Source organism: Oncorhynchus mykiss, chromosome 6 (assembly GCF_013265735.2).
Source record: "Oncorhynchus mykiss isolate Arlee chromosome 6, USDA_OmykA_1.1, whole genome shotgun sequence".
NCBI classification, from domain to species: Eukaryota; Metazoa; Chordata; class Actinopteri; order Salmoniformes; family Salmonidae; genus Oncorhynchus; species Oncorhynchus mykiss.
The window spans coordinates 65,748,664-65,773,431 of NC_048570.1; the positions used below are offsets into that span (position 1 = coordinate 65,748,664).

The following is a 24,768-nucleotide window of genomic DNA, read 5'->3' on the forward strand; positions in this document are numbered from 1 at the left end:
TGGCTACCTTAAACAATTCAAAATATATTTTAGATTCTTCAACTCTTTTTTGGTTACTACAATGTAGAAAATAGTCAAATGAAAGAAACCCTGAAATGAGTAGGTGTCCAAACTTTTGACTGGTACTCTGTGTGTGTGTGTGTGTGTGTGTGTGTGTCTGTGCATACACAAGTATGTGGACACCCCTTCGAATTAGTGGATTCGGCTATGTCAGCCACACCTGTTGCTGACCGGTGTATACATTATTTTTTTTAATGAAGCACACAACCATGCATCTCCATAGACAGTAGAATGGCCTTACTGAAGAGCTCAGTAACTTTCAACGTGGCACCGTCATAGAATACCACCTTTCCAACAAGTCAGTTACTCAAATGTCTGCCCTGGTCCACTGTATGTGCTGTTATTATGAAGTGGAAACGTCTAGGAGCAACAACGCACACAAGCTCACAGACCGGGACCGCTGAGTGCTAAAGAGTGAAAAAAAATTGTCTGTCATCGGTTGCATCACTCACTACAGTTTCAAACTGCCTCTGGAAGCAGCATCAGCACAATAACTTTTAGTCGGGAGCTTCTTGAAATGGGTTTCCATGGCCGAGCAGCCGCACACAAGCCTAAGATCATCATGCACAATGGCAAATGTCAGCTGGAGTGGTGTAAAGCTCGCCGCCATTAGACTCTGGAGCAGTAGAAACACGTGATTAATCACTCCAGAGAACGTTTTGCCATCTGGCAGTCCAATGGACGTATCTGGGTTTGGCGGATGCCAGTAGAACACTACCGGACCCAATGGATACCGTCAACTGTAAAGTTTGGTGGAGGAGGAATAATGGTCTGGGGTAGAGGTCGACCGATTAATCGGAATTGCTGATTAATTAGGGCCGATTTCAAGTTTTCCTAACAATCGGAAATCGGTATTTTTGGACACCGATTTGCCGTTTATTTATTTTTTTACACCTTTATTTAATCTTTATTTAACTAGGCAAGTCAGTTAAGAACACATTCTTATTTTCAATGGCCTTGGAACGGTGGGTTAACTGCCTTGTTAACCCACCGTGGAGGCTGTTACAACAGAAAAGGGGGGGGACCAACTCCCTATTAATGCCCATGATTTTGGAATGAGATGTACGACGAGCAGGTGCCCATAATTTGTCATGTAGTGTATATTTTCAATAACCAAATATATTGTATTTTCAGCTGTTTGAAGCTGGTGTACAAAGCCGAAAGAAATACGCAAAAATGAAAGGGAACGGGAAACAGGTCTGTTCTATCGCTTCTTAGACATGCTTTCAATGAGAATGACAGATCTATAACTAATATTTCTAATTAAATTTCTTATACTTAAGTTCAATTTTTTTTATTAGAAATATTAGTTATAGATCTAAATTGTTTTGTACGTAAAAATAAAAACGTTCTATTAATAATAATAATAATAATAATAATAATAATAATAATAATAATAATAATAATAATAAATTATTTTTGTAGAATACCACCCAACCCTAGTGGATACCGCCCAACCCTAATGGATACCGCCCAACCCTAGTGTGTAAGTGATTGTGGATCACCTGGTAGATGGCTGTTCAACAGTGATGGCCTAGTAAAATAAGCTGTTTTTTAGGCTCTCGGTCTTTCACTGCTGCAGTTAGCCATAGTAACGGAGAAAAGCAGTAGGTTTACCTCTGCCATGTACAATCGCATTATTCTGATTGAGAGTCGATACAAAATTCCTTATTTTAACTTATTTATATATTTTGTATTTACCCTGTGCGGATATCCGAAATATATATTTTTTTAAACATTAACGTATTCGAATAGTAGAATAATTCAAATGCTCATCCCTACCATCATGGCAACTTAATCAAAGTATAAAACAATAATTTGTGGAGATTAACGACAAAAGCATTACACTACAGCAAAAAGGTTCATGTGACAGGATCCTTCATTTACAGTCAAACCTCTGCGATTTCAGAAAAGTATTATTGTTACCAATGCTACAGGGTCGTAATAAAAAGTGTGGACAGTTTTAAGGAACAATAATGTTTTCTTTAACATTGCCTATTACAGTGTGTAGGCCCACAAGTCCTTGGCCAAGTGGATAATCCTGGCCTGAGTCACTAGTCATAAAAGCAAAGTGTTTGATGTGACATGCCAACTCTTTTCCTATGTTCTTTGAAAACAGCTGGTAAACATTTCCTCTACACCTTTGGATGTCCCTGGTAAAACAGTCAATAACACCCTCCAATAACACCTGTCAACACCTGAGATGCATGTTTTGTATTAACACCACTTTTGACCAACAGGAAACATGGAATGCCAGTCTCTCAAACCATTTGTAAAAAAATATCCTGTTTGTACGTCTGCAGAGTGAAGCTTGATCTGATAACATACTACTGTACGCAGCATGATATTGATTTAATGTAGGCTACTAGGCTATAATGTCATCCCTGAGTAACTAGAGGAGGACTAATCAAAAAGCTAGTTCTTATCTCCATCCTGCAAACAAAACTTTCACCCTAAATAAATAAGGGTGAGGCGGCTCTTATCTCGGGACAATTTGTTTAAGCCGTTGCTTGTTGCCTACACAAACTGTTTAACTGAGGTGTGTGGGGGGGGGTAGTGGTCAGTATAATAAATATTTTGTCTGGGGTGGGGTATTCCCCACCATTTGTCCATACTTTCCCCCCTGTGATTTCGATCAGGACCAATTTCATGCTCCACAACTGGGTCTGAGATAACAGTGCATGCATTCCAACACCCTCACTCACACAGGCTGGGCGGGCATTCATCCGTCTACCCGAGAGGCAGGTAACTTTCAGAAGGAAGGATACCTTAAGCAAATTGTTAACACTGAGAATAGACTTACAATACAATGCTCCCTTATCATATAATTGCTAAATTTACGATCAACATAAAATATATTTAAAAAATATATATACATTTAAAAAATTAAACAATTCTGGATTGTATTTGTGATTATTTTTTACGATGCGAATATTGGGTCACGACTGAGACAACCTGGTTCAATTTGGGCCCAGAGGCAAAACTAGTTGAGAAGCACTGATGTAGACCATAGGCTAGGCCCATGATGTTGTGCAACATGGAAGCATCCTTACTCAACATTGACGGGAGCACTCCAAACAATGACTAAATTGACAAAACTAAATGGAATGAAATAAACCAAAACTTATCTCACAAGTGTAGCATAGGTTGCGCACTCTGCTAACAACGTGTCCAAATCAACAATGATAACGGGAAGACTGGAATAACATTGACTGCATGAAGAGAAAGTAACAAGCATTGTAAATTAGAAATTAACTAGTGATGCACCAACATTACATTTTTGGTCCATACCGATATTTTCCTTGCCAAAAAAAACAATACCTGATATTTAAAATGTTTGCAGCCTTTTAAGCATTCTAGTACAGTTAAATAATACACACACACACACACACACACACACACACACAGACGTCTAAGGTATGGCATCTCAGTGCAAGAGGCATAAAAGTTCAAATCCAGGCTGTATCACATCCGGCCGTGATTGGGAGTCCCATAGGGCGACACACAATTGGCACAGCATCGTCCGGGTTTGGCCGTCACCGTAAATAACAATTTGTTCTTTACCGACTTGCCTAGTTAAAAGGTCACACACACACTGACCAAAAAGTTGTTGGCATTTACACATGTCCCCATTACCAGTAAAACAATCAAAACCTATATTTCTTTCACTTACTTACTTGCTGGGCTGTTCTGTTCTGTTCGGGTTAAGTAGCTGGCTAGCTATTTATTTTCATGAACTGAAGTTCAATTTCAATAGGGGAACAAGAATACAACGATTCCTAAATCATTGCTAAGAATAATGAAAATGACTGCAGTTGATACTGGTCATTGTTTTCAGGCTGGTTGTATTGGTGCTAGCTAGGTACCAAGCTAAAGCTAGCTACCCCAGAAGTTGCGGTCGAACAAAATTATTCTTTATTACCAACGAGGTATTGTAAACACATTGTGCGTGGCCAATGTTTGCAAACTTTTTTGTACAGCTTTGACAGTGGTACTGTATCTTTTTTGGCACGCAAAGACCCAAATGGCATTCAAGAATATGTATTAGAGGTCGGCTGATTAATCGGAATGGCCGATTAACTGGGGCCGATTTCAAGTTTTCATAACAATCGGTAATCGGCATTTTTGGACACCGATCATGGCTGATTACATTGCACTCCACGAGGAGACTGTGGCAGGCTGACTACATGTTATGTGAGTGCAGCAAGGAGCCAAGTTAAGGTGCTAGCTAACATTAAACTTATAACAAACAATCCACCTTAACATAATCACTAGTTAAACTAGTAATGTCAACCATGTGTAGTTATCTAGCTTGTTCTGCATTGCATATAAATCGATGCGATGCCTGTTAAATTATCATTGAATCATAGCCTACTTCGCCAAACGGGTGATTTAACAAGCGCATTCGCGAAAAAAAGCACCGTCATTGCACCAATGTGTATCTAACCATAAACATCAATGCCTTTCTTAAAATCAATACACAAGTATATATTTTTAAAGCTGCAAATGTAGTTAATATTATCTGCTAACATGAATTTCTTTTAACTAGGGAAATTGTGTCACCTCTCTTGCGATCTGTGCAACAGAGTCCGGGTATATGCATCAGTTTGGGCCGCCTGGCTTGTTGCGAACTGTGTGAAGACTATTTCACATGAAGACAGCCAACTTCGCCAAACTGGGGATGATTTAACAAAAGCGCATTTGCGGGGAAAAAAAGCACAATCGTTGCACGAATGTACCTAATCAAAAACATAAATTCCTTTCTTAAAATCAATAAACAGAAATATATATTTTTAAACCTGCATATTTAGTTAAAAGAAATCCAGGTTAGCAGGCAATATTAATCTAGGGAAATTCTGTCACTTCTCTTGCGTTCATTGCACGCAGAGTCTGGGTATATGCAACCGTTTGGGCCGCCTGGCTCGTTGCGAACTACTTTGCCAGAATTTTACGTAATTATGACATAACATTGAAGGTTGTGCAATGTAACAGGAATATTTAGAGACTTAGGGATGCCACCCTTTTGTTAAAATACGTAACGGTTCCGTATTTCACTGAAAGAATAAACATTTTGTTTTCGAAATGATAGTTTCCGGATTTGACCATATTAATGACCTACTGATTATTTTATTTCTGATTATATTATAATTAAGTCTATGATTTGATAGAGCATTCTGACTGAGCGGTGGTAGGCAGCAGCAGGCTCGTAAGCATTCATTCAAACGGCACTTTTGTGCGTTTTCCAGCAGCTCTTTGCTGTGCTTCAAGCATTGCGCCATTTGTAACTTCAAGCCTATCAACTCCCGAGATTAGGCTGGCAATACTAAAGTACCTATTAGAACATCCAATAGTCAAAGGTATATGAAATGCAAATGGTATAGAGAGAAACAGTCCTATAATAACTACAACCTAAAAACTTCTTACCTGGGAATATTGAAGACTCATGTTAAAAGGAACCACCAGCTTTCATATGTTCTCAGCAAGGAACTTAAACGTTAGCTTTTTTACATGGCACATATTGAACTTTTACTTTTACTTTCTCCTCCAACATTTAGTTTTTGCATTATTTAACCCAAATTGAACCTGTTTTATTATTATTATTATTATTATTATTATTATTATTATTATTATTATTATTATTATTATTATTATTATTATTATTATTATTATTATTATTATTATTGAGACTAAAATAGATTGATGTATTATATTAAAAGTTAAAATAAGTGTTCATTCAGTATTGTTGTAAATGTCATTACAAATAAATAATCTATATATATAAAAAATATTTCAAATCTGATTGGTATCTGCTTTTTTTGGTCCTCCAATAAAATCAGTATCAGCGTTGAAAAATCATTAAAAAAAAAAAAATTATTTTTTTTTTTTTTTATTATTATTATTATTTTTTTTAAATCGGTCGACCTCTAGTATGTATGTCTTGAAGATAATAGCAATGACGCCATTACTGTGCAACTCCGGTAGGGCAACATCTGAAAAATAGCGCACTTGGTAGTGTGTACCGGTGCTCGACCAGTCGACGAAAGCCAACATCACCCACGACAGTCAATGGCAATGAATTCCATTATCATGGATTTTGACTTTTGAGTTGTCTCGCTGAACTGTTCTTACTCTTTCAAATGACTACTCGACTTGTTGACTGCTCGATCCACACAGCAGACATTATGGGCTAGGTTATGAATGCTGTGTTGCACGTGTAGTGCAACATTTTACATGGCGTTGTTACAGCATGTACCTACACTACCGTTCAGAGGTTTGGGGTCACTTAGAAATGTCCTTGTTTTTGAAAAAGCAAATTTTTTGTCCATTAAAATAACATCAAATTGATCCGAAATACAGTGTAGACATTGTTAATGTTGTAAATGACTATTGTAGCTGGAAACGGCTGATTTTTTATGGAATATCTACATAAGAGTACAGAGGCCTATTATCAGCAACCATCACTCCTGTGTTCCAAAGGCATGTTGTGTTAGCTAATCCAAGTATATAATTTTAAAAAGGCTAACTGATCATTAGAAAACACTTTTGCAATTATGTTAGCACAGCTGAAAACCGTTGTGCCAATTAAAAGCAATAAAACTGGCCGCCTTTAGACTAATTGAGTATCTGGAGCATCAGCATTTGTGGGTTCGATTACAGGCTCAAAATGGCCAGAAACAAACTTTCTACTGAAACTCGTCAATCTAGTCTTGTTCTGAGAAATGAAGGCTATTCCATGCGAGAAATTGCCAAGAAACTGAACATCTGGTACAACGCTGTGTACTACTCCCTTCACAGGACAATGCAAACTGGCTCTAACCATAATAGAAAAAGGAGTGGGAGGCCCCGGTGCACAACTAAGCAAGAGGACAAATACATTAGTGTCTAGTTTGAGAAACAGACGCCTCACAAGTCTGTAACTGGCAGCTTCATCAAATAGTACCCGCAAAACACCAGTCTCAACAGTGACTCAACAAATTAATGAACAAAAACATCTGAAAAGCCTGGATCCCGATTTTAACAGTAAAATAACAAAAATAGCCTAATTGTCAATACAATATTCATGACAATCACTGGATTAGGTCACATATGAAAAGATTTCGAATCATGCATTCCTGCTTGGACATGTTAAATCTAACAATGCATTTATTGAATACCATCTCAGTAGTTTATTCCACTTCTTAATATATCAACATTTCTCCCAGGGAAAATGTTAGTCTGGTGCCCTGGAAATGCATAAACCCTCTTCTAAATGACCTATTGACATGTCATTCAGCACTCACACAGTACAGTACAAAATGTACTGTTGACAATAAAACCTTAGTCAACTAAAGCCAAGAATGCTGGCTGCAGTAGCGTCTTTCGACAAATGGCTGTTTGCTGAAGTATTTTGCTTGTGCAAATAGGCAAGCACAAGTGACGCAAGTGTCAGATAAATCACATTGTAAAGCCCAGTCAAGAAAATACAAATCAGCTTTGTGATAAATCTTTGTATACGGCAATTTGCCAATTTTTTTAAACCTGCAATTATTCACAGAGCTACACTTAAGCAACAAATCAGCAAAACATTACTCATCAAGATGCAGCAATCTCGAGCTGAACAGTACAACAGCCAAAGCCAAGTCTGGAGAAACCATTCGAGTCATGCTACAGTATATGCTGATGAAGACATTCCACCCCACATTGACCTCTAGCATTCTTGCATCCCTAAAAAGTGCACAGCTAAAATGATAGAACCATCAGGCATCGGCATATGGAAGCAGTTTGTTCTCGCTCGCAATGAATGAGAGGGTATTTCTTCTTGCAGGTTTGAGTCACATTATGCAAGCCATTTCCTGTGTCCACAACCTTAATAAAAAGGGAGCAAGGTCTGTCATAAAGCCAGGATTGGCCAGTAAATGCCTCAAACACATCTATGTAGCTCTAATCAGAGGTTTTCATTTCTGTCACATACAGTATGAGGCAGGCAGCAGGGCAAACTCCTCCATTTCACTTTGCAAATTACGATTTATGGCACACAGTAAGCCAGAGAATATTTACTACAGCTCCAACGCCAAATACCCAGAAAGAGTATCCTTCAGTAAGGAGAAAGACACACTGCTTATTCAAGTCTGCATCCAGGCACACTTTTTTTTACATTCCAGCTCAATACAGCAAAATAAATCCAAGGTTCATGGATCAAATCAGACATTAGTCCCCAGGGAAACAAAGCCCTAGTACAACCTCTGGAGGTACAGTTTAGGTTAAGATGATGTAAAACTTTGTCCTATCATGTTTATGTACTTGGGATGCGCATCTTTCCCTTTCAAGATGATTTGATACGCATCTAGATACATGGGCTCTGATACAGGAACGATTATAGTTTGAAACGAGTAGGTGCTATTCGGTTTGACACATTCATTTTATTGTAAATTAAAATCTGTTGCTGATGGAGCTCAAGAGCCTGGCTTCTCTGAGCTAGCTGTCTGTCTAAAGCAGGGGTGTCAAAGTCAAATGGACGGAGGGCCAAATAAAAAAATCAGCTACAAGACGAGGGCCGGACTGTTCGAATGTTCATTGAAAAAATTTTAAATGACGCATATAGTCTAGTGAACCTAATTGAACCTACTGAAAACCTAACAAATATATTACAATATGATCAGATAAATAAAGCAATATTTTCTTATGGCTCTGTCAGTAATCTTTAATTTTCAACAGACACAAAAGACAAATTTCCTTTATATAAATATCCCCATAACATGAACATTAAATGAAAGAAACCGGTATTCAAGGCACCATCAGTAGACTATATTTTCTATTTTAGCAAAAGTGGGCTAAATTTACTTCAAAGAAAAAACAATAATAGCAATTTTCTATCATCCACTCAACTGAAATATTTTTAAAATATAATTGGATTGAAATACAAAAAAATAGTGCAAAAATCTATTAATCAAAAACAACACTTTGTTTAAGGAGAAGTAACATGCAGTGAAAACAAATATTACATTTTAACTTTTAAACTTGAACTGAGTAAAAACTCTAAATATGTGATTGCACAGTAATGTTCACTTGTTTGAGGTTGAGGGTGATACTTGGTGGTGTCCCATCTTTTCCACAAGTTCATCAATGTTCGGGGTAAGGCTCTGAGCTGAAGAAATCCTCAGAATTGAGTGGAGGTGTTCAGCAGTAAGTCGACTTCTGTGTGATGTTTTGTTCAGGTTCATCAAAGAAAACAGTTGTTCACACAGGTATGTGCTGCCAAACATAGACAACGTTTGAGCAGCCTGGATGCGCAGCTGGGGCATTGTGCCGGGGAGGAAACGGGCGAACTCCGCAGCACCCACTGCCGCATATTTTGCCCTCAGTGCATCATTGCATTGGAGGTCAATCAACTCCATTTGGAGGTTTGGTGGTGAGCTTTCCACGTCAACAGCAAATGGGTTACCGAGCAGTTCCAACCTGCTTTTTTGTGCTTCAAAGTCAGCAAATCGGCGTCGAAAGTCAGCGGCAAGCATACCTATTTTATCAGCCAACTGTGTGCTCGGGAACGCACTGGTAGAGAGCTTCTCTTTCATGGTCTGGCAGCTGGGAAAGTGGCTCAAATTTTCTTTCCGCATCTGCGTCTCCCACAGAGTCAGTTTGGTTTTAAATGCCTTCACTGTACTGTACATATCAGAGATGACACGATCCCGACCCTGCAGCTGCAAGTTTATTGCATTCAGATGACTCGTAATGTCACACAGAAAAGCCATTTCACACAGAAACATTTCGTCTCGGAGTTGTGTTGTGTCTTTCCCTTTGCTGTCCAAGAACAGACAAATCTCCTCACGAAGCTCGAAACATCTTTGAAGCACCTTTCCCTGGCTTAGCCATCGCACCTCTGTGTGATAAGGCAAATCACCATGCTCCGTTTCTAACTCCGTCAGAAATGCCTTGAACTGGCGGTGATTCAAACCTTTGGCTCTGATAAAGTTAACTGTGCGCGTGATGATGCTCATTACATGCTCCATTTAAGGCTTTACCGCACAACGCTTCCTGGTGTATGATACAATGATAAGCTGTCAGCTCACCTGTCGCGTTTTCCTCTTGCATCTTTTCCCGTATCTTCGCCACCAGTCCGCTCCTGTGTCCACACATCGCAGGTGCTCCGTCGGTTGTCAAACCCACGAGTTTTTCCCAAGGCAGCTCCATCTCATTTACACATCTTGACACCTCTTCATACAAATCATGCCCCGTAGTTGTGCCATGCATAGGACGTAAAGCCAAAAACTCCTCTGTCACGCTTAGGTTGGAGTCCACTCCGCGGATGAAAATTGACAACTGGGCAATGTCAGAAATGTCGGTGCTCTCATCCACAGCCAAGGAATATGCAATAAAATCTTTTCCCTTTTTCACAAGCTGCTCTTTTAGATTGATGGACAACTGGTCTACTCTCTCGGCAATGGTGTTTCTGCTCAGACTCACATTTAAAAAGAGTTGCCTTTTTTCTGGGCAAACTTCGTCACAAACTTTAATCATGCAGTTTTTGATGAAATCCCCCTCCGTAAATGGCCGGGCTGATTTAGCGATCTCTTCTGCCAAAATAAAACTGGCCTTGACAGCAGCCTGGCCTTGTGATTTGGCTTTTTTGAACAGAGCCTGTCGAGATTTGAGGCCTCGTTTTAATTCCTCTGCCTTTTGTAGCCTTTGTTCCATGTCCATATTCTTGTTTTTGTCCGCGTGTTTCGTTTCATAATGTCGTCTCAGATTATACTCTTTCAGTACCGCCACACTTTCTCCACACAGAAGACACACAGGTTTTCCAGCTACCTTCGTGAACATATACTCCGACTCCCACCTTGTTTGAAACCCCCGGTTCTCAGTATCCACCTTCCGTTTTGCCATTTTTGATGGGTATCTGAAAGTTAATTTTACTGTGATGCTGACGACTGCTGTGCCAATAAATATTGAAATGAAGCAGCCTACTGCTCGGTGCGTCACCTTTGCATTGTGGGAAATGTAGTATTGGTGCGTGTAAAAGATCTGCGGGCTGCCGGCTTGCTGCGGGCCGGTTCTAATAATAAATCAAGATCATCCCAGGGGCCGTAAAAAACCTTCTTGCGGGCCGGATGTGGCCCGCGGGCCTTGACTCTGACATATGTGGTCTAAAGGATGTACAGTGCATTCGGAAAGTATTCAGACCCCTTGACTTTTTCCACATTTTGTTACATTACAGCCTTACTATAAAATGTATTAAAATTAAAAACTATGAAATAACACATGGAATCATGAAGCAACCAAAAATAAAGGAAAAAAAAGCTATATTTGATATTCTTTAAAGTAGCCAACCTTTGCCAAGAGTGTGGAAAGTTGTCAAGGCATTCTCAAACAGCTTCATGAGGTAATCACTGGAATGCATTTCAATTAACAGGTGTGCCTTGTTGAAAGAAATTCCACACATTAACTTTTCATAATGCGTTTGAGCCAATCAGTTGTGTTGTGACAAGGTCGGAGTGGTATACAGATGATAGCCCTATTTGGTAAAAGACCAAGTCTATATTATGGTAAGAACAGCTTAAATAAGCAAAGAGAAAAACAGTTCATCATTCCATTAAGACATGAAGGTAAATGTGAAAAATTCCAAGAATTTTGTACATTTCTTCAACTGCAGTCGCAAAAATCATCAAGTGCTAAGATGAAACTGGCTCTCATGAGGACCGCCACAGGAAAGGAAGACCCAGAGTTACCTCTGCTGCAGAGGATAAGTTTATTAGAATTACCAGCCTCAGAAATTGCAGCCCAAATAAATGCTTCAGAGTTCAAACATCAACTGTTCAGAAGAGACTGTGAATCAGGCCTTCGTGGTCGAATTGCTTCAAAGAAACCACAACAACAAGAGACTTGCTTGGGCCAAGAAACACAAGCAATGGACATTAGAAAGGTGGAAATCTGTTATTTTGTCTGATGAATCTAAAATGTTAGATTTTTGGTTCCAACCGCTGTGTCTTTGTGAGATGCGGATTAGGTGAACGAATGATCTCCGCCTGTGTGGTTCCCACCATGAAGCATGGAGGTGGTGTGATGGTGCTTTGCTGGTGACACAGGCTGTGATTTATTTAGAATTCAAGGCACACTTAACCAGCATGGCTACCACAGTATTCTGCAGCAATATGCCATCCCATCTGGTTTGCGCTTAGTGGGACTATCATTTGTTTGTCAACAGGACAATGACACAACACACCAGGCTGTGTAAGGGCTATGACCAAGGAGGAGAGTGATGGAGTGCTGCATCAGATGCTCAACCCAAATGAGATGGTTTGGGATGAGTTGGGCCGCAGAGTGAAAGGAAAAACAGTCAACAAGTGCTCAGCATATGTGGGAACTCCTTCAAGACTATTGGAAAAGCATTCCAGGTGAAGCCGTTTGAAACAATGCCAAGAGTGTGCAAAGCTGTCAAGGCAAAGGTTGGCTACTTTAAAGAATCTCAAATATAAAATATTTTTTGATTTGAGCTTTATTTATTTGGTTGCTTTATGATTCCACATGTGTTATTTCACAGTTTTGATGTCTTCACTATTATTCTACAATGTAAAAAAATAAAAAATGGTATACATAAAAACCCTGGAATGAGGTGTGTCCAAACTTTTGAGTAAGTATTCAGACCTTTTGCTATGAGACTCAAAATTGAGCTCAGGTGCATCCTGTTTCCATTGCTCATGCTTAAGTTGTCTCTATAACTTGATCGGAATCCACCATTGGTAAATCGAAGTGATTGGATATAATTTGTAAAGGCACAGAGTTGACAGTGAATGTCAGAGCAAAAACCAAGCCCCGCGGTCGAAGGAATTGTCCGTAGAGCTCAGAGACAGGATTGTGTCGAGGTACAGATCTGGGAAAGGTACTACATGGAAGTGGTTTGGAACCACAAAGGCTCTTCATGGAGATGGGCGCCCAGCCAAACTGAGCAATTGGGGGAAAAGCGCCTTGGTCAGGGAGGTGACCAAGAACTCAAAGGTCACTGAGGTCACTTCGGTAAAAGGCACAACAGCCTGCTTGAAGTTTGCCAAAAGGCATCTAAAGACTCTCAGACCATGAGAATCAAGATTCTCTGGTCTGATGAAACAAAGATTGAACTCTTTGGCCTGAATGCCAAGTGTCACTTCTGGAGGGAACCTGGCACCATCCCTACAGTGAAGCATTGTGGTGGCAGAATCATGCGATAGGGATGTTTTTCAGTAGCAGGGACTGGGAGACTAGTCAGGATAAGATGAACGGAGCAAAAGTACAGAAAGATCCTTGATGAAAACCTGCTCCAGATGGCTCACGACCTCAGACTGACGCAAAGGTTCACCTTCCAACAGGACAACAAAGCAGTAAAAGGTTTATGTTTGTCTCCATATGATGAATATATCCAATGCAAAAAAACATCTACATTTGAATTGTATTAATATTAATTTGCATACATTTCCATTAATTCCCACAGAAAATGTCCACCTCTGAATATTCCCCAAAATGTGCAACCCTATATAGCACAACTTTGGATTTCACCTCTCCCCAGTCTCATAACCTAATGTTTTAGACCGTTTGGGAGTTGACAGACACAGAGTGATCTTCTCGGGATGTCTTTGGCCCATCGCGCTCTAGAGACTCCTGTGGTGGGCCAGGCGCATGCATGCTGACACAGTCACCAGCTGTACGGTGTTTCCTCCAACACATTGGTGCGCCTGGCTTCTGGGTTAAGCAAGCATTGTGTCAAGAAGCAGTGCGGCTTGGCAGGGTCGTGTTTCAGAGGATCCATGGCTCTCGACCGTCGCCTCTCCCGAGTACGTAAGGGAGTTGGAGCGATGGGACAAGAGTGTAATTACCAATTGATCTCACGAAAAAGTGGGGAGGGAAAAAAAGCGTACAAAAAAAAACTGCGTGTAGCCTACCAATAGCCTACTTTTATTCTGGTAAAACAACCTTTTGAAAAGTGCATTTGATTTTTTTTTAAATAACCTAGCAAATTACATTGGTTGTCACTCAACTAGTAAAGCCTATTGCACAAGCCATGCATAAAATGATGAAGCGTAGCCTTCAGTCATTTAGTCAATCGAAGGAAATAGGCTACATTTTTTTTTAAACAGATCAAATGCAAGACAGTTAAGAAGTGTCCGCTATTATTAAGTATAGACTATAGCCTAAAACCCAAGCATCCGACCAGGGGGTGGGGGAGAAGAGAAACCATATATTCTGACAGGAATTCTCCGCTCTGTCTGGCCTGCATTACTCTCTTGCGTTGTGTAACATATTGAAATAGGTAATAGCAAATAGGAATAGGCAAATCACTCGGAATTTCACTTGTGTGCTGCCCTGCTGTGCTCTACCAGACACTGTTCTATACTGTGGGGTGCCAGTCAAATTCAAATAGGCTAAACCGTTGTCTGTCACATCACGATGTCGTCACCATCAACAATGGCTGTCAATCACTGTCGATATTATCGTAATATCGTCCAACCCAACTTCTATTCATTGTTATCTATGTGACCACAGTGATGCAGACACAAAAGAAGAAAAATCATTTCCATCAAAAGCTGCCATCATCATAAAAGGTTCCTTTCCAGGTAGGGCCTACCTCTCACCCATGCTGAAGTCAAATTTAGTGGTATGACAAACTGAATGTAGTGGGTTGATGTTGGCTAGATACGTGCCTTTATTAAGGTCTCCAAGGAATGTAAGAGTTTGTGTGCTAGGCCAAAAATCCATGAAATTATGCCTTGGACAATATGTGGCTCGTCCTGTTGGTTTAATGTCTTACCTGACCAATGTATCTTTTCCCAATCTTCCTACATGGATGGAGGCTCCCATTAGTAAAATGTCACTGGAGTAGAAATAGCCTAACCTAGCTTATGCCATGGACTGGCTGGGCCGCTCTCTTGACAGCAGACCTATCCTTCAACAAATGACAACTAGCATCAACATGATTTTTTATGAGTCAGTCATTTGGAACAGAATTGGGTCAAGTGTGGAGCAGGAGCCACAATAAAGCTGGGAAGTGATCATGACTTCTGTGCGGATCCCTGGCTGGACTTAACGATCAAGGTGGAGAAAAAACAGCTGCTGTCTGTCTACTCAGCCCACTGTCTGCAGTCCAGCTTTACAAAAGAAGGGCAAAGCAATTAAGTGAAATGCATTCTCAGGGAGACATGTTCTTGTTGTTTGTTTTCTTTTTGTCAGAGTCTGTAATAACTCTAAAAAGCATTTCCAGTTTTCTAGTAGAGTAGAGAATGCAACTCCAGTTCACACAACGGGACATCTATGCAGTACAACTGCTGATTCCCCCCAGGTCCAGACATCCCTGGATGTACATAATCCCACACCTCAGTAACACATGAGAAGAGGATGGGAAAATAAACAGAGGATGGACAGAGATCCTCTTATCAGGGAGATCCACCACTCTCTCAGTCTATCCATCATTATCCATCTCGTTTTATGAGCGGGCAGAATCCATCTAGGCTCCAGCAATGCCTAAATGGATGAACATTTTGTTCCTACGGCACAGAAGTTGTTTGTCAGTTGAGTGATATTGGGGCCACTATTTACCTATTCCTGTGGCTGCCTCTAGTGAGTGAGTTGATTCAGCTGGATTGGTTGGTTGTCTCCCTCTCACACATGTGCCTGGAAAGATGCCACTGCACTTGGGATGTGTCTTTACTCCCTTACGGATAGTCTACGTTCCGTCATCATTCTTCGAATGCAGGCTATACTTTGGGCTCAGTATAAACATCCTCTTTCTTGTTTGCTCTTCTTCAGTAGGTTCCTCTTTCAACCAAGCCAATTCAAAAGGAATGTTCCAACGGTTGGCCAAGTAATTTTGTTACAAAAGTACAGTATAACAATGGTTTAGCAGACCAGAGTGTGGGTCTGGTTTGGGAACCTCAGTTCTGGGCCCCACTTTTGAGTCCCCCCAAAAATACAGAAATACCAAGTAATTGACTTCCCCTATGCCCAGCCCATCTTGGAGGAACGTTGGATAAAAACAATTTCATATAAGACAGGAAGTTAGGATTTCTATTCTCATTCTGCCGGTGTCAAACAAAATATGATATCCTACAAGTTGCAAATGATATGATTGTAAATTATATGAGACTTATGCAAACCTTACAGCTGAATGCATTCTCCAAAATCATGATACCAAAGCTGCTCCCGGTGCAAGCCACGTACGTCACGAACTACAATTCCAAAGGGCTGGATTTGTCACATCAACAGGATGTTACAGTTCGACTCAATGGAACTCCAGTAGTGGTTTAAATATCTACAACACTCAGTCCCAACAATGACACGCTGCAGACTGTTTCAAATCTCAGATATCAATAGCTAACCACCTAGCTAGTCTAAGCTAACCAGCAAGCATTACCAACACTGACGGCCTGGATAAACCCAATCATTTGAAGTTCAATGTAGCATTCGTGTCCCAAGCGTTACATTCAAAAACTCACCAGTTTTGTCCTGATCTAATCTCACGACAATCAAATAATCAGCCAATCTCGCCATGTTTGCTTCTTATTCCGAAATCTACCAACACAATTCAGCATTTTTCTTTCTTCAAAAGCACAGCCATGTTTGACAGAAGGAGTGATATTGCGCCTGCGTGTAGAAGTAGCGACATCCATGGGCGTGGGCGCTTGGTTTACAAATAGAAACTGTGTGGCAGCAAACAGGGTCACACCCTGCCACACCGCTTGTTGGCCCGCACGGAAAACCATCTGATGACCACTCGAATCCCTTTAGCATGCTCATTAAAAAAGTTACCTACCAATTGGGGAGAAAAGGGGTAAAAAAATATTTTAAAAAATTGTTTTAAAAAATTAGTTACCCAAATATTTTCAAGTCCATTCGAGAGTAGATGAGACAAAATAGAGGAGTAACTAGGCTAGATGAGAAAAAATAGTAGCCTAATTTTCTTTGCAAGAATGTGGGTTATAATACATTAAGATAAATTAAAAGTATTGTAGGTTGTGGCATCCAGTATTTCTTAAACATGTATTGAATTAATTGTGTAGGATATTTAGTTTGCTAGAAGCACTTAGCAGAGGGTGCTGGTGGGAAAATCTGTGTCAATAGCATGATTACTATTTTCCATAATCACACTGCGTCAAACTTAAACATCCCCTCCCTTCTCTCTCTCTCTCTCTCTCTCTCTCTCTCTCTCTCTCTCTCTGACAAAAACACGCGCATTACCTTTAAATGTCTATGGCGCACACACACAAACACACACACCGGGGGGCATTAGGGTCACTCACACACAAGACTTGGGGGTAAGGTCAGGCAAAATGTGAAATAAGAGCGCACAACTCCACTCACTTCTGGAATTCTGTGGACAGTGAGTGACCTTTCCTGCCAATTAATAGGGGAGGGAGACGCTGCTGGGTGGAAAACACCAGTGTGCGGGAATCCTTCTCTTGTGCTGTTTTTGCCAACATCTCAACGACTTGGACTGAACATATTCCACAACATCATGGTCCCTAGCGTACTAGGGCAATTTGAGAGAGAATCTCTTCATTAACAAGTAGTCTATTGTTAAGTTAATTTTGATGATTCCGCTCCGCCAAATATTATGCTTATGCCATCAGCTGCTTCTCTCCTGTAAGGTGTTATCATATCTGTCATGATAGGGTCTTCACTTCAACACCAGACATTTAGCTTAGTTATATTTTTCACAAAAGCATAATATTTCTGAATAGAAAGTATTTTACAATAATACAGTATGTCTGCCGCTCCGTCTGCAGTTGAAATAATAAATCAGGACTTTCGTCGTCTACTCTACAGAATTTGGTATTTAAGTTGTTGAATATTTAAAAAAAAAAAATGTTTCAGGTCAATGGGGTTCAAGGGAGCAGAATGAAAGAATGAATGGCTATACAGGTGCAAACCCCACAAAGTTTCCAGGTCTATCAAATCACCATGACAACATTGAGGAACATTTCCATAACATATCAATATCTAGGTATGTGTTCATCTATTCCTCTATAAACCTTCCAAGACATAGCTTCCTAGTTTACGTTCCTTCCCACCTTACCTGTTACATTAACATACCACAGCTGTGACTGAACAAATTGCAGTCATGTTCCTGACACCTGTCTTACAAGAAGCTAACAAATGATTGCTCCATATAAAGAGCCACTGAACAATGATGCTGTCATGGTTGCACAATATTCTTCTCTCCATATTAGGAGATTAAATGACTTGGGTACTTGGGGATTACTTGTCTGGCAGAGGCAATTATCATTACAAATGGTTACAAAATGTTTGCTGGTTTACAACACGTGTTTCACATTTATGTATTTACAGTGACACAAGGGACACCAGGTAAGCAAGGAAGCCGTAAGAGTTATGTATAGAATTGTGTGTAGTAGGATTTCTATTCAAGGCTGAAGGGAGATTTAGGTGACTTTCTGTCTGAATTACTGCACGTGACATAGTAAAATGCGATACACATAGATGTGTTCTATTCAGCACGTACAAGGTTCTTTATCAGTTGTTTGAGATACATTCTGAGCACTGAGAAAGCATTTCACATGTTGTTCCCAAAATACTTACGTATTTGCTATTAAAGACATTACACATTGAAAGCCACAAATTGTGATTATCTGATCACATCTAGGCTTACATGTTTTTCAGTGTTCTTGAGATTTAAGACCAAGCTAATTTCAATGCACTGTTCCCATCCCCAGACATACCCTCACCAGACACCAGCTTTGGGTCAGCTGTGTGGTTGACTGGAATGAAAAAACTAAAATCGTTACACTCTGTGCTAATCCTGATGGCATCTTCTGCAGATATCTGTCCCCAGGGGCCTGTAATCAACATCTGCCTTATGACCCTCGCTGAAATTGTTTTGACCCCGCTGCATATCTCACTTTATTTCACTGGCCGTACTTTGCAAGATGTCTCACCATTCATTCGGAATGGTTTGATTTAGCTAAGCACATGTGAAAAGTAAATGTACTTTTATTATGGTCAAAGAGCTAAAGGGGTTGAGTGCAATCATTATACTTTGGTTTGAGATGAAGTCATATAATCAGTGATTGTGAGGAGCAGATATCAGTAACACAGGGATAGACTTGCTGTCTCTTGTGACTTAACCTATTATCCCCTTGATTTAATGGATCTCAGTTGTGATGTGTTGAGCACGAAGAAGTCATCCTAATTGTTTTTGAAATACCATTTTAGTTAGAGATTATGTAAAGCCAACAGATATAATCGTATGATAAATAACCCTCTTGATTTATTTGAGATAATTGCTAAATTCCTCTAAACATTTACATTAGTACAGCCAAATATTTGCCCTAATGTCTAAACAAATGCAGACACGGAGAATGTTGTGGTTATAATTTGACACACTTACTATTAATGAATAACTACTAAGTGTTCTTGTGTTATCTCGTGTCAAGCCCACTAATCAACTTTTCCTCAAGATGACTAAACTTGTAATCAGATCATTATTTTGCCCCTTGAGAGGGCATTGTGTCAACATTGAAGAAATTATATATGACAGAAAATGTGCCGGAATGCAGGTGGACAAAAGTTAATAACCCCTTGACCTCAAAGCTCAGTTATGTCTAAAATGTTTCATTATGTCAGTGGACATAATAATTTGGTTTAGAATGTTCTCTGCCTCCTCCCCAAATACCAAAGGAATGAGCACTCACCATTTTCTCTGTTGGGAGTGTGAATCATTATTTCATAATGTGTTTGCGAAGACATACTTTTTTTAAATGTAATCTTTATAAATGCATTTGATAAAAAGAAAGTTGTAAAAATGTGAATTTCAAATCACAAATAAAGATTCTGTCAATGAAAAGCAGGAAACAATAACAACATTCCTTAACAAGTATGACAGTAAATCACTCTCATGTGACCCAAATATTTATTGAATTACTTCTGGCTTATTTAAACTTTTTTATTCTCCTGGGTTTGCTATGCTGTTGCATTATCCCACTGATAAAGCAGGCTTTCAGCAGTCTTGGTCTGTGTGGGGTGGAGTAGTGGGACTGGGATGAGTCTGTGTGTGTCAGTCAGTGAGCCCCTCCCACCTCCACTATAAAGGCTCATCGTCTGGTGTGTAGAGACTATTAGCACAGTGTCACAGCTGCCTTTCAGCACCAACAGCAACTTCAAGAAGCCTTTGGAATACTCTCTCCACATTGACTCTACTATAACTACTTTATCACCCAAGTGAATTATTGAAGGATTTCAGGTATGTACTTTCAATTGAACCAGATATTGACTGTTGCTCTGTTTGCTACAGATGGCTTTATCAGGAGCTCAAGTGCGTTAGACAAGGACAGGTTATCAATCTTATTATATAAGGAGTGCCGGTCTTCTTGTGCATGACTGTGGGGGGTGGTGGACGTCAGGCAAAAATACCAAATAAGGCTTATCTCTTTCTATCCAACCTTAGGTTTACCTGTTCTTTTTGGGTTATGGATATAATTGACTGAATGGGATTGACTTTGCTCAGGGGAGGTTAAAGCTTACTCTAGTTGAGGAAACTCTGTCATCTATAGACTGTGTCCTGCTTTTCACTGGCCAGGGCCTGCAACTTGGCTGTAAGTTTACTTGAGAGAACAAAATGTGACCTTAGTATGACATTTAAAATAAATGAATGATAAGTGCAAATAACTTGGCTTTTGGACTCTTCTGTAAGCAACAGCAAGAGGTTTGGGGGGAGGGGGGGGGGGGCTCACATGTAATGATAGGAGGTAACTAAGTAAGTTATCGTTAATAAGTAAATAACTAACAAGTTTTTTTCCCACTTTCCCCACAGGTACCAGTCAAAATGAAACTGATCCTGCAGTCTTTCCTCTACGGCTGTCTGCTGGCCACCATTGCACAGAGTGTGGCTGGATTCCAATTTGAAATTAGCCCAGAGCTCAAAAAGAGGTGAGCTAATTGATGAGCTATTTGTCAAGATAAGTCTGCTACAATGCATAGTGACCATGATATCAACACTTACTGTTGTGTATTTTTGTGGACTTCTTTGAACAGTTTTTAATGAGTTGGATTTCTTCTTTCCCAGGTTAAGCATATGGATGCAGAGCAGATTGAGACGAGATCTAAACAGTTTTTCTGCAGAGAGGATAGCAGAGTCTGTACAGTTTGTCAGCCCAGAAGACGTCAGGGACACCCTGATTCCTCATTCCAGGTAAAAGCCTATACCATACAAACCTTTAAATAACTCAATGTGCATGGTGCTATTTCGTTATCCTTGTGAAATCAAGATTTCAAATCGAATTAAGAGACTAATCACCATTGTCAAACAAGGGTCATTAAAGTAAGCAAGCTGCGGAGGGGATCTCTGAGCCAAGTTGTGTCCGCTCAGGAATGCAAGGCATTAATTAATGGTCCTCTCCCTCCTCTCTCTTCCAGCACTGACATCAGTGTCCGAACCAAGAGGTCCAAAAATTCAGTGAACCAGGCCTGGAGACCGGGCTGCTCTCTGGGCACCTGCACTGTGCACGACCTGGCCCACCGCATCCACCAGCTCAACAACAAGCTAAAGATTGGTAGTGCACCCATCGACAAGATCAGCCCACATGGCTATGGCCGTAGGCGTCGTTCCCTCCCTGAGCGCAGGGCCACACTGAGGCTGGAGGGAGGCAGGCTGAGGCCTGTGTGGGGCAACACAGACTCACACGTTCACAAGCTGGAGGAGCTGCTCAGACGGACATGAGCTGGACTTGTACGGGGGAGGAACAGGGGAGGAGAGCAGCAGCCGAGGCTTAGTGTCTCTGCCCTGTTCTAAAATTCTCCAAATGCCTCAGACTTTTTCCAAATGTTCTCCAGTGCATTTTTTCCAGACGTGAGTACTGAGCGATAGCTGCAGCGCCTCTGGAAGCTGGACTTAGCAGAGGCATTGGCGATGCAGAGCGCCAAAACGACAGCTGGTCTACAGGCACTGGATGGCACCGTGAAGAGAGAGAAGGAGAGATGCTGAGGATGGTGCTATCTCTGCCCAGCTGTGGGAGAGGAGCAAGGTCAATACAGAGGTACAGACTCAGAGAAGAGTCCACCGCGTAAATACTGGGACTCCATAAACCTGTTATGCAGATCCTGAACTTTGAGTTTTACCCTGTGGATTTACAGGAGCCAATTTCACCGAACCCTCTATACTCATCTGCACTTTTCAGTCCCAGCCTTCTCAGTCAGACATCTACGTGGACCTAAAATATATCCAAAGACATCTGGTCCGTGCCAAACAGGGAGATAAGACATAAGGAGATGGACGTATAATAAAGAGCTATGAAGCTGAAGTTTTTGGTCACTGTATGAGGGAAATGCATTAGAGATTGTATGAAATATCTGTGCCAGTCCACAATGGATGGAACTATACTTGAATATGTTTTGTATAAAACACATGTGCAATCTATGTATGTATATTTTTATTTGCCAGTTTGTATATAAGATATTTCAGATATCATTATTTAAATATTATATAGGTTAGATTCAACTACTTATGGAGATAGAACTATTTTTGTACAGGAAGAAAATATAAGGGCATTGTAACTATTTGTTGTTTCCACTATTGTTTGCATCATGGATGTCATATGTTTCGAACTGTGCTCATAGGATAAATGGTTTTATAGCTATGGTATAATATATTTGTAAATGTGGTCTATTTTATTTGTGTCGAAGCAATTAACATTGTCATACAATAAACATTTTGCATATACAAGTTGACTCTGTCCAGACTTTCTCTTTTCCACAGGAAATTACTGTTGTAAATTGAAAGTGGCATTCTATTGTCTGCCCAGCTCCAGTGAGACATGTAGCACCTGGTCTGGGTTAAGTGATTTTAGGGTCTCATTAAATCAATTCCCCTTCCACTCTCCCTGTGGCCCCCCTGGAGGGCAGACAGGAGTGCCATGCGCATTCCTGCATAGTACAGTGCATATTTGCTGGCTCGCTCCACACTGCAGCGTGGCCCTTCAGCCATTACGGGAGGATGAGAGACCCAGCTCCATCTGCACACAATGGTAGACGGTCTGGACATCAGGATGCAGCGCTATGAGGGGGATGGAGGGGGGTCTGTGTAACATTCCTGCGAGGCACGCAGAGAGCATCGAAAAAACAGCCATCACGAAGCGCGTTCGTGAGCAGTGCAGACAGACAGACAGACAGTCATTGCTATTAATCAGCCACAGGAAGGTTGCAGTCACTCCATGGATGTTTGAAATATCAAAGCCTGTAAAAGATTATGTCTGTTATTTAAATATGCCCATTAGGTCAGGAACAGTTATTAATGCCAATAACAACATTCAATTTGATTTCATTAAACTTTACTCTTCCACAGGCAAATTCTAAATGGAACTTTGAATAACATTTAAGTGTTTCCAACAACTGTCTGTGGTAAACCCTACCTAGGTTGGTTTGCTTGCTGACCAAATCTATCGAATATGTTGCCGCACAAGTGAAGTGTACACCAGAACTCTATTTGATTGGTATGCCAGATACAATTTGGATGAATGTATGGTTCAAGAAGAGGCCATTGTATTTCCTTCCTGTCTTTTTCAAAACATGGTCATTAGTAACTCCACGGGGCCAGATAGAGGTTGTGGACTGTCTTGGGTCATTGTAAAAGTCAGGGATAGGTGCCAATGGAATTGCAATGCAATTATTATCTGATTGTATAAGAAGGCATGCGCTACAAGACAGCTTGCCAGAGACATGTTTAATTACATTGTTTTGGTTCTAATGCCATCTAGTGACTTAAAATGGCACCAGCTTGACAAGGTAATTGCTTTCGCCACCTACACAAAAGCACAATTTTAAATGGTACTAATGGAAAATACATATGTCACCTATTCATTCTCCAGAAATGGTTTTTGAAATCCCTAAAGAGTAGTGAAACATCCTGGGCCTGTTACAGTTGGACCACAGCAGTGCTGAAATCCAGACAGGCAACACTGAGGACAGTAGCAGTCTATAAGGTGACATATGAGCTAAATGATGAGTATACTCAGGTAAATGTCTCCCTAACCAGTGTTTGGACACCTCATCATCAATCCTCCTTCCTCCGGGGGACACCTGGACAGTTAGAGGCGTGACAATCCTATAAGCCTGGGGGCCATGCACCTCAAGTTCATTACTTTTCTTGTGAGAACCGAAAAACAGCGGAAATATGCCAAGAGGCTAAAACATGCAATGGACCTCTCCATCTTCAAAGCCTCTGACAGTAATAATTTGAGTTGAAGAGGTGAGAATCTCTTTGCTTTTGAACAGGGTGATCTGACTACAGATGTCACAGGACAGACGGTGCAGCAGGCCTTACATAAAGCATTATGTATACAGGTCAAGACTGATCAAGGAAAATGTGAGAGTTGTCAAATACTAATCAATCACATTTTAACAAATTCCACCATGGGTCACCAAGAAGGCCCTGCTAGCCAAAAGTTCAAGGCTTTTCCTGGAACTATGCAGACAGAACAAACACAAGACTTCTGGCCAAGTGAGACAACAAACTACCTAAAAACTACCCCGACCCCAAAATCTGCAAGCTATGTCAAGTTTCCAGGATTCTCTTTTTTTTTAAAGTAGAAACTAAGTGGCTAGCCAGGTAGAACTTCAGCGTATGTAAGACCATCAAGTCCAGACAGTTGTCCATGAAGCCAAGAAGTTACCCATCACACAGTAAGACGGCACGGTACTGATGCCTTAGGGCTGTCATTCATCATATGACTGTAATGTACATTAGAAAGGAATATCACACGT

At 40.6% G+C, this 24,768-nt stretch overlaps 2 protein-coding genes across 4 annotated transcripts in view; one reads left to right on the top strand and one right to left on the bottom strand.

The window, feature by feature from the left end:
- The window catches only part of LOC110526365 (myotubularin-related protein 13), a 165,286-nt gene extending 148,567 nt beyond the window's left edge, over positions 1–16,719 (bottom strand). For 2 of the 3 annotated variants that reach the window (XM_036980722.1, XM_036980720.1), the window contains exon 1: positions 16,494–16,719. In XM_036980722.1, coding sequence (XP_036836617.1) covers positions 16,494–16,548 — 55 coding nt within the window. In that variant the 5' untranslated portion in view covers positions 16,549–16,719. The remainder of the gene's footprint in view (positions 1–16,493) is intronic. The other variant, XM_036980721.1, reaches the window with a different exon arrangement.
- Positions 16,720–20,119: 3,400 nt separating this feature from the next.
- LOC110526366 (pro-adrenomedullin) lies at positions 20,120–22,727 on the top strand. Its single transcript, XM_021607273.2, has 4 exons — positions 20,120–20,254; positions 20,825–20,940; positions 21,077–21,202; positions 21,427–22,727. The coding sequence occupies exons 2-4, from the start codon at positions 20,837–20,839 to the stop codon at positions 21,728–21,730; spliced, it is 534 nt and encodes a 177-aa protein (XP_021462948.2). The 5' UTR covers positions 20,120–20,254; positions 20,825–20,836; the 3' UTR covers positions 21,731–22,727.
- The last annotated feature ends 2,041 nt before the right edge of the window (positions 22,728–24,768 follow it).

Excerpts from the sequence above, each read along its gene's own strand:
- LOC110526366 (XM_021607273.2), top strand. The coding sequence starts at position 20,837 with ATGAAACTGATCCTGCAGTCTTTCCTCTACGGCTGTCTGCTGGCCACC. Across the intron at positions 20,941-21,076 it reads AGCCCAGAGCTCAAAAAGAG|GTTAAGCATATGGATGCAGA; the intron begins GTGAGCTAATTG and ends CTTCTTTCCCAG. Across the intron at positions 21,203-21,426 it reads ACCCTGATTCCTCATTCCAG|CACTGACATCAGTGTCCGAA; the intron begins GTAAAAGCCTAT and ends TCTCTCTTCCAG.